This window comes from Strongyloides ratti (assembly GCF_001040885.1).
Source record: "Strongyloides ratti genome assembly S_ratti_ED321, chromosome : 2".
NCBI lineage: Eukaryota > Metazoa > Nematoda > Chromadorea > Rhabditida > Strongyloididae > Strongyloides > Strongyloides ratti.
In genome coordinates this window covers 5,153,023-5,162,815 of record NC_037308.1, presented here as the reverse complement: position 1 = coordinate 5,162,815, position 9,793 = coordinate 5,153,023, and the positions used below count along the sequence as shown (strand labels likewise).

The window sequence follows — 9,793 nt, the reverse complement described above, 5'->3', positions numbered from 1 at the left end:
AGTTACAATGGATCCAGCTGTTGCACTAGCTTTAATTGTATTGGCAGTTGTGTTTTTGATATCATTTTCAATACTAGTTGTTATGTGTAAAAGTAGATATCAATATAAAAGATTTTTAAAGTCAAATAAGAATGGATTCAATAAATTAAATCAGGATAATTGGGATGAAATGATTCAACTATCTCCTCTTATATGTAAGTAGGATATATATTTTTACAATTTGTTAATTGAAATTTGCAATTTTTTTTATTTTTAGCACAAGCATTAGATAATAATCCTTGGTTAGGTGACGCAACAGGCATTTTACAACATTGTGTATCAATTTTACGTTTATGTCATCAATTAACAGAAACATTGTCAAAAGTTCCATCTAATGAATTGTTACCAATGTATAGTGATTCTATATCAACGTCAACTCAACGTATCTTAAAAGATTTTGATTATTTTCTTAAAACACTTGGACAAAAGAATGCTGATTTAGCTGTTATTGAGGCAAGAGCTTGTGCTTTGGTTTCAAGCTCTTTTGCATTGACTATTCCATTTTCTTTGATGTTTCCAAAGAGCAAAAACTCATGTAAGGCATTCATTACGGAAATGGAAAACCATACTAGTGTACTAAAAAGTTATGTCAAGTATGCTGAGGAAAGAAATGAAGCATTAATTATTTCAATGGCCGATAATGAAAATATTAAAAATTATTATGATAATACACCTAAAGAAGAAAATAAAGATAATGAGGGTAAGACATCTCCGGAATTATCTAATAATATTCCAAATGAGTCATCTGAAATGGATATTATAATTACAGAACTTCCAATTTCATCTGATGATAATAATACTAATAATGAAGAAAAAGTATCATGAAGCATTGCATAATATTACATTCATATTTACAATTGATGGTAATATTTTTTAGATCTCAACAATTTTAATATCGCATTTTTGCAGTAATTTTTTTTTCAATCAAAGGGTATTAACATTTTTTAAATCGGGTACACTGAAAAATTTTTGTTGCAATTTTTTCAATTAATTAGACAAACATGTATAATTTGTTAATGGTTACAAACTGAATTTTGATTCTTTTTTAATATATATAGAAAATAAATAAAATGTTAACAATTTTTGTTATTTTTTTTAATTGTAATAAATTTTTCTAAGATAAAAAAAAATGTACTGATAACAAAAAATGCTATTATTTAAACAAAAAAATTTTTTTTTGTTATTTAAACATTGTGTCAAAATTTTTTTATACACTACAGAATGGTTGTTTGAAGTATAATTTGACCTAAGGGTATAACGTGCTTGAGGAAAATATCTATCTTGTTAAAGTTTTGTAAAAAACTATTTTGAAATTAGCATTTGAATTTTTTAAAAAATTAGTTGTCAATAAAATTAAACAATAATATTTTAAGTGAATTAATTTTCCTACATTTAAAATACTATATCATTTTTATATTTGTTCTTGAGTATTTTATTTATTTTAATGTATTTTGTACCTTTACTAAATAATCATAACTTTTTACAAAATAATTTTTTCTATACAATTATATTGAAATGAAATATGTAATTTTCTAGTGCTTCTTTGAATACACGAAAAAATAAGTATTAAAAATTGTAGTTTTTTTTGCCTTATCAACAAATTATCTTTCATTACAACAAAAAATAATTTTTTCTTGTCTATACATAAATTAAAAAAAAAGTATTTTCATTTTAAAAAACCGGATTTTGATAAGAATTTTCAATTATAAGGTATTTTGACGAGAACTTTAATAACTATTTTTAAAATGAAGTGGTCTACATGCAGTTTTCAACATGAAATAGGGAAGATTTCAAAGTATATCATACTAGAGACTTATAAATAAAATAGTTTCAAAAATGCTTTCAAAAAATAATCATTTTAAATCTTTTTAAATTCATAGTTAAAAATTTTATAAAAAAAGAAGCCTCATCTTTGTAATATAAAAACTATTTATTATAAACTGTAATCCAATAAATTATTCTTATTATATATTTTGCGTTTTTCTATTATTAGCCATTTTTAGACAAAGTCGAAAGATTAAAAATATATTAAAGTACATTATATCATTTATTTTGCTAAAATTTTAATTGCATATAATAAAATATTGATACTATAGTTTTTTTTTTTCAATAATACATATTTAATTATGCTTATGTATGTAGCTAAAAAGATAAATTAAATTTTAACATATTACATAAAATTTTAGTAACTTTAAAAAATTTACTAAAGTACATCTTTATAAAAATGTCATGTTTTTAATAGTATTATAGAAAATAACCACATTAGTATAATTATTAAATATAGGCCTCAAAAGATTACTTTGAAATTTTCAAACAAATATCATATAAAAATGAATTGTTTTGTAAGTAAATAAATACTGATTTTATCAAAACATTTATATATAAAAAGATTAAAATTAAAATGAATATATTATTATATCATTACACTTTGTTTTTAAATTTTGTTAAGATAAAACATTTATATTCTATAAAAATAAATAATTTTTATTGTCTTGTACTTTTAAAGTTATATTCTGCTCTTATTTAAATAAAGTATCAAAAGAAATGCTCTGTATATTTATTTAACAATAGAAAATAAAATAAATGTCAATTTTTTTTAATAATGTTTAAAAATAAATATGAAGTAGTTCAAATTTTTTGATTTATAATTTTAGATTATTATAAATAAATATATATTTATTGTATTTTATAAGATAAATTTATAATAAAAATATATTTATCAAAATATTACATGAGATTGAATGAAATATAACTTATAGAAGATTTATAAATCATATATTATTTTAACCTTTTTTAATGAGATTTACCTAAATAAAATAATTTCTATTTTTTAATAAAAAAAAATAAAATTAACATTGAAAAAAGTATTCATTTTACATTTTTTTGTTTATGATAGCAATATAGAAGAAGGGAAACAAGTTTAAAATGTTAAAATTAATGATATATAATTATGAAAATTATTGACCAAAGATTCAATTAAGAACAGAAACCATCTTTCGTATGAAAAGAGTTGATAAATATAACTTTAAAATATCTAATTAAAATTTGTTTTAATTTAATTTTTAACAAAAATTCCAACAGATTAAATATTATATATTTTTAAAGAAATTATTTTAAAATCCACAATAATTTATGTTTTTTTTTTTATTTCTTATAAAATTTAATTTAATGTATAAAATGTTTGAAACAGATGAATGAATTTTGTTTTAAAAATAGTTTTCCTCTTTATATGATAACGTTATTATTATACTTCAATAGCGATAAAACAACGCTAAAATTATTTGATGTAATTTTGTGATTTTAAAATGGGGAAAAGTTAAGAAAGTTTAATCATTACGTTTATACCAAACTAATGAATAAGCAATTTAATTCTATTTTATTTAATAATTGATTTATTAATTATAGGGGTTGTATTTTAATTAAGGATTCACTCAATAAAAAAAAATTATTCTTAAACAATAATTTTCATTCATAAGGTTTAATCAAAAAAGTTTATTGTTAAATTTTAATAAAGATTTTTTATATTAAGGGTTGTTTAAAAGAATTTACTTTTTAATTCTATTTAAATAAAAATAAAACTCTTCCTTGTTGATTATAAACATGTATAATGAGAAAAGAAAATGAATAAAAAATAGGGAATCAACAAAAAAGTGGAAAAATTTTAAATGTAAAATAAATAAAGTATATTATTATTAAAAGAAGTATACAAAAGAGATGTTAACATTTCTAAAAAAAATTTATTATTAATTCACTAAACATATTAAATATATAGTGATTTTATAATCATCATATTAAATATAATTATTATTTTAATTTTTATTATATTCATAAGAGATTAAAAAATAAACCTTCTAATACATATTCTCTAACATTAATTCTTTTCCCCTAATTTGTTGTTCACCAATTAAAATACCTTTCTCACCCAAAAGTTTTGCACGTCTTTCATATTCAATTCTTGTTTCTTCAATTTTTTCATCACACATTGTCAAAATTAATGTTGGATCAACCTCTTCTAAATTTACTTTTTTTGACTCATCAATTTCAGCAGCTAAAATTACATTCTCTCCACGAATAAGATAAACACCTCTTGGAATATCTCCGTAATACTTATCTACAAAAATTCTTTCAATTGCTTCATCTAAAACAATATTGACAAATTGATCTATTGAAGATAACACTCCGATTAATGTTTTACCATCCCGAAGTTGAACAATAATTTTTTTTCCTAATGATTCAAGCAATGAAACAGCTCCTACTAAATATGGATTTGACAGTTCCATGCTTGAAATAATTTTCTTTTTTTTTCTTTATAAATAATTTTTTAATGACAAAAAAAACAGAATGTAAATTATCTTTTATAATAATAATGGCACTCCTGTTATTATTTCATGAATTAAGACTTGGAGTAATGTTATTCACCAATTTTCCCATAACGCAAATATTTAAAAAAAATTTTTAATATATAAAATGGTATTTAAAAATTAATTTTTTTTTTAAAATAATAATTTTTTCATTGATATTTGAAATAATAAAAATAAAATTTCTTATTTTTTTATATTATATTTTATTTTTATTTCCAAATTTTAAAAAACTTTTCTTTTTAAGACCCCAAGTTTATTATTTGTATAAAATAATATTTCAAGTGTATATATTTCATCTGATAGAAAAGATTTTAAAATAATTAATATCTAAAAATGAATATCAAAACAAATGAAGGATTAACTCTTACAGAGGCATTTTCAAAAGTAAATTTAAAAAAAATATTATAATAAATTTCTTTTTTTCTATAATTTTTTTTAGACTGGGCCAGAAAATGTAAGAAATGTTTGTATTGTTGCTCATGTTGATCATGGTAAAACATCATTAGCTGATACATTAATATCATCTAATGGTATAATTTCATCGAGAATGGCTGGAAAATTACGTTACATGGATAGTCGGGAGGATGAACAAAATAGGGGAATTACTATGAAATCAAGTGGTATTTCATTATACTATAATCCTATATTTATTAATCTAATTGATAGTCCTGGACATGTTGATTTCTCATCTGAAGTATCTAGTGCCATTTATATTGCTGATATTTCTATTTTAGTTGTTGATGTTGTTGAAGGTGTCTGTTCACAAACAGAAACAGTATTAAGACAAGCAATAAAATGTCGTCATGATATCATTTTAGTTATAAATAAAATTGATAGATTAATTTGTGAATTAGGATTTGATACCAGTCAGGCATACAAGCATATAAGAAGGCTAATTGAACATGTTAATAGTTGTATAAGTCAAATATTACAGGGTTATTTAATTGATGATAAATGGGAAGAAATAGATAAAGAGGAGGAAAGAATTCATTTTGATCCAACAAAAGGAAATGTTATTTTTGCCTCTGCAACCCATGGTTTTGGTTTTGGATTAGAAGATTTTGCCAATATATGGTGTGAAAAATTAAATATAACAAAAGATGAATTAAAAGTTTTACTATTTTCTGATGTTTATATTGGAGCAGGAATGAAAATATTACATGATGCTGAGGCAAAAGGAAAAAAAGGATTATTTGAAAAATTAATTTTAGATCCTATGTGGGAGATATATAAATGTGCTTTTGAAAAAAATGATGTTGAAAGGTTAAGAGAATTAGCTGGTAAGATGAATATTACAACAAAATCTAAACGTATCAATGAAATTTATGATGAATTCATGAAAAATTGGATGCCATTGACAAAAGCTTGTGTTAGAGCAATATATAAATGTAATAGTCCTAAAACTTGTTTTAAGAATGAGGATAAATTAACGAATCTTTTACAAACAGAATGCCATCCTTTAGCAAATGACATCAGAATAGCTGATGAAGAAAGTAGTAGAACTATTTTAACAATAGCCAAAGTATTTAAATATGGTGATGAAAAAGTGGGGATGTGTAGAATTTTATCTGGAAAAGTTAATGTTGGTCAAAAACTATACTTTTTAGGTGATAAAAATCAAAAAAAAAATAATTCTGAATGTGAAGATGAATTAAATAATGATGAGATGTATTTAGTAAGTATAACACAACTTTATATTATGATGGGTAAAGAATTAATTCCTGTATCATCTGCAAATACAGGCCAAATTTGTGGAATAACTATAGATTCTAATTATAAAAGTATGACTTTATGTTCAGATTTTATTAAAGATGGTGAAATTTCTTATAATGTTTCATCAGTTGAACCTTTAGTTCATGTTTCAATAATGCCAACTGTCTCTGGAAATGATGAATTTGAGGAATTAAAAGAGGCCCTTAAATTGTTAACTGTATTTGATTCATCGGTACGTGTCTTTGAAGCAGACAATGGTGAATTAAATCTTGTAACAGCTGGTGAAGTACATTTACAAAAATGTTTAGAAGATCTTAAAGATCTTGGTCAAATAAATATTACTGTTTCACCACCAGTTGTTCCTTTTCTAGAAACTATTATTCCTGAAACAAATTTATCATACACCAAAATAGTTTTTAATCAAATGACAGAATGTAATATAAAAGGTGGTATGGTTAATATTAAATTAAGAGCTGTTCCATTACCTATTGATGTTTGTAATATTATTCAAAAAAATAAATATTTGTTGAAAAAACTTCGGGAAAAAAAAATTGATGAAGAAGATGTGAAATTTAAGAAATTTTATAATGATTTTAAAAAGGTATGTGAAGAATCTCTTCCTGGATATAAAGGAACATGGTGGTTTAAAAAGTCAAAAGAAGATATTTTGAAGATTGTTGATAGAGTTTGGTGTTTTGGGCCACCCAAAGCAACTTCTAATATACTTTTTAATAATATTCAAGGTAATACAGACATACAAAGTAATGTTTGGAATACATTTAAAACACGTGGAAAATGGATTGATCAAATATTTACCGGAGGATTTGATTTAACAATGACATCAGGACCTTTAGCAAATGAACCACTTCAAGGTGTCGGTATTATTGTTGAAGAATTTCATATGACAGATGAAGAAATAGATTCTTCAATTCAAGGTCAACTTATAAGTGCCGTCAAAGGAACAATTCAGGCATCACTTAAAAAACATCCATTAAGACTTGTCACTCCTATGTATCATTGTTTAATTCAAACATCTCCAAGTGTTCTCGGAAAAGTACATACTGTAATTTCACAAAGAAAAGCTAAAACAATAAATGAAGATGTAAATCAAGCTAATGGTCTTTTTGAAATTGAAGCATACATGCCCGTCATTGAATCATTCTCTTTTTGTGAAGATCTTCGTAAGAAATCATCTGGATTAGCATCAGCAACAATGGAATTTTCACATTGGCAGATAATTGATGAAGATCCTTACTGGATCCCAACAACTGAAGATGAAAAAGAACATTATGGTGATAAGGGAGATAGTGTTAATCAAGCTAAAGTATATATGGATAATATTAGGCGAAGAAAAGGATTATTGACAGATGATTTAATAGTTATTAATGCTGAGAAACAAAGAAATTTATCAAGAAATAAATAGTTATTGAATGTTGCCTTTTATATAGATTTAACTTATTAAAAAAGATATTAAATTTATATGTTTGTACTATTTCCAACCAAAAGTTGGATATATTCTGTTGAAATTGTTTTTGTTAATTAATGTTATAAAAATATACTTCATCTTTATAGTTTAATATTATTTACTTCAACTTATTATAATAGTAATGTACATTTTTATTTGTAATTTAATTGTAAAAACTTCTAACATTAACCAATTAGTAATGAAATTATTAATTAAAAGGTTTAATTTAGTATAAAATTAAATAATTAGAATAAAAAGTACATAACTACTAGTAAGATAATATTCATACCATATAAATATAATATAATTTACGAAATACATTATACAAACATCACACTTTTTATCATATTTATATTAAACTTTATGAACGCGTTGACGAACTTTAATCTTTTATAATTCAAATCAATAAAAAGTTACTAAATAATACTTTTTAAAACAAATTTCCGATAAACATTACGTTTAAAAAAAAAGTATAAAATAGTAAAAATAATTATAGTAAAATTCAATTCACACAAAAATTCATAAAATTTTTATTCTACTTAAAAATGAAGAATACACTAATTTATATAAAAAAGATACTACTAGAAACAATATACCATTACACATATATATACATTATTTCTCTAACATCTGAATTAAGGGTATCTCTAAATACTCTTTTCAACAGTATAACATATTTTCTTTTATTAAAATACATTGTTACATCTGAAGAGAGGTGAAAAATTCATGTAGATGGCAAAAATTAATATTATATTACATGAAAAATAAAATAATTAATATGTTTTAAAATTTTTTACTATTAAAATGTTTTTTTTATTTTTTTTTTATTCTAAATATATATATAATATTTAATTTATAATAATATATATTGTACTATGAACAAAAAAAAAAAAATTATCTATTTCATATAGTTATAACATCAAACATATTTAATTTTAAATGATATCGTTTTATTTATTAATGGCCAGAAAAATGAGCTGTCCTGGTTGTGAAACTATAAGACATGTAGATTTTTTTTTTATATATTGTAAATGCTATACGTTTATTCATTACTTAAAATTGTTATACTCATAAGTATGTTTGATGATTAATTATGTATGAACAATATATAAAGATTAATAAGTGTATGTATAATATACACGAAAGAAGTCTTTATATAACACTTTTTATAATTATTTTGCAAATAAAGCTTAAAATTTTGTAATTATTTAAATTAAGTAGATTTCTATTTAAAATAAGTTTAATTTAAGGTATTATTTCTTTTTTTTTGCAATAAAGTAATAGTCTTAACATTATTAAAAATAATTATCTATTGTAATACTAGTATATATATATACATATTAGGAATGTAGTTGTATTATTATGTATATATTATATTACTTATTAAGCAACTGTAATTAGTGATATTATTATTATTATTATTAATATAGAATCATATAGAAATAAAAATTTATGTATTACATTTAAATTGATAGAAAAATTAAATATAAAAAGTTTATACTAGTAAAATTTTAAATATAATATTTTTATAAGAAATGTTGCTTTTACTTTTCTTATTTGCTTGTATGATATTTCTTTTTATTAGTTTTGTTACATTTACATTTAATTATGTTGTTGCATTGATTCACTAACTTGTAGCTAGTCAATATAAACACCTGATAGGAATGATTTTTGATTAAAGAAATGTTATACTTTTTAATATGTTTGTTATATATATAAAAGCCTTATAAAATAAGTAAACATATAGTATCTTATTATGGAAAATATTATTATATGTATTTTTTTTTTTATTTAAAACATTTAATTTTTTTTTTTAAATTATTTATTAAACTTGTCATTTTTAATTTTAATATATTGTAAAAATTAATTAACGTGAAAATAATTTATTTGTTGTTTAAAAATTTTTATTATTAATTGTTAGAGATAAGTATAATATAAACTATATATATAATATGAATAATTTCTTTCTAACTATTTTAATCATTTTTATAAATTCTCTAGATTTAATAATATTGTTAATCAAGTTTTCAGATAAAGTAATGTTGTGAATTTTAAATATAGAAATATATATATATTTTAAGAAATTATTTTACATAGGCTTTTAGTATTGTAGATAAAAATTTTAAATAAAGATAAAAATATTTAATTGTTTAGTTTTTTTTTTATTTTAATAATGATATATTATTTTTTAAAATATAATTCAATTATATTTTTT

At 21.4% G+C, this 9,793-nt stretch overlaps 3 protein-coding genes across 3 annotated transcripts; 2 read left to right on the top strand and 1 right to left on the bottom strand.

The window, feature by feature from the left end:
* Positions 1-7: 7 nt before the first annotated feature.
* On the top strand, positions 8-864 carry SRAE_2000162600 (Transmembrane protein 98; the record flags this gene model as incomplete). The annotated part of the gene is made up of 3 exons (XM_024652600.1): positions 8-194; positions 257-739; positions 809-864. The coding sequence occupies 3 exons, from the start codon at positions 8-10 to the stop codon at positions 862-864; spliced, it is 726 nt and encodes a 241-aa protein (XP_024506160.1).
* A 3,026-nt stretch (positions 865-3,890) lies between these two features.
* SRAE_2000162500 (U6 snRNA-associated Sm-like protein LSm1) lies at positions 3,891-4,319 on the bottom strand (the record flags this gene model as incomplete). The annotated part of the gene is made up of 2 exons (XM_024652599.1): positions 3,891-4,177; positions 4,235-4,319. The coding sequence occupies 2 exons, from the start codon at positions 4,317-4,319 to the stop codon at positions 3,891-3,893; spliced, it is 372 nt and encodes a 123-aa protein (XP_024506159.1).
* A 414-nt stretch (positions 4,320-4,733) lies between these two features.
* SRAE_2000162400 (Translation elongation factor EFG, V domain and Elongation factor, GTP-binding domain and Translation elongation factor EFTu/EF1A, domain 2 and Small GTP-binding protein domain and Translation protein, beta-barrel domain and Elongation factor G, III-V domain and Ribosomal protein S5 domain 2-type fold, subgroup and Ribosomal protein S5 domain 2-type fold and P-loop containing nucleoside triphosphate hydrolase domain-containing protein) lies at positions 4,734-7,536 on the top strand (the record flags this gene model as incomplete). The annotated part of the gene is made up of 2 exons (XM_024652598.1): positions 4,734-4,784; positions 4,840-7,536. 2 exons carry the CDS (start codon positions 4,734-4,736, stop codon positions 7,534-7,536), a joined length of 2,748 nt encoding a protein of 915 aa, XP_024506158.1.
* Positions 7,537-9,793: the final 2,257 nt, after the last annotated feature.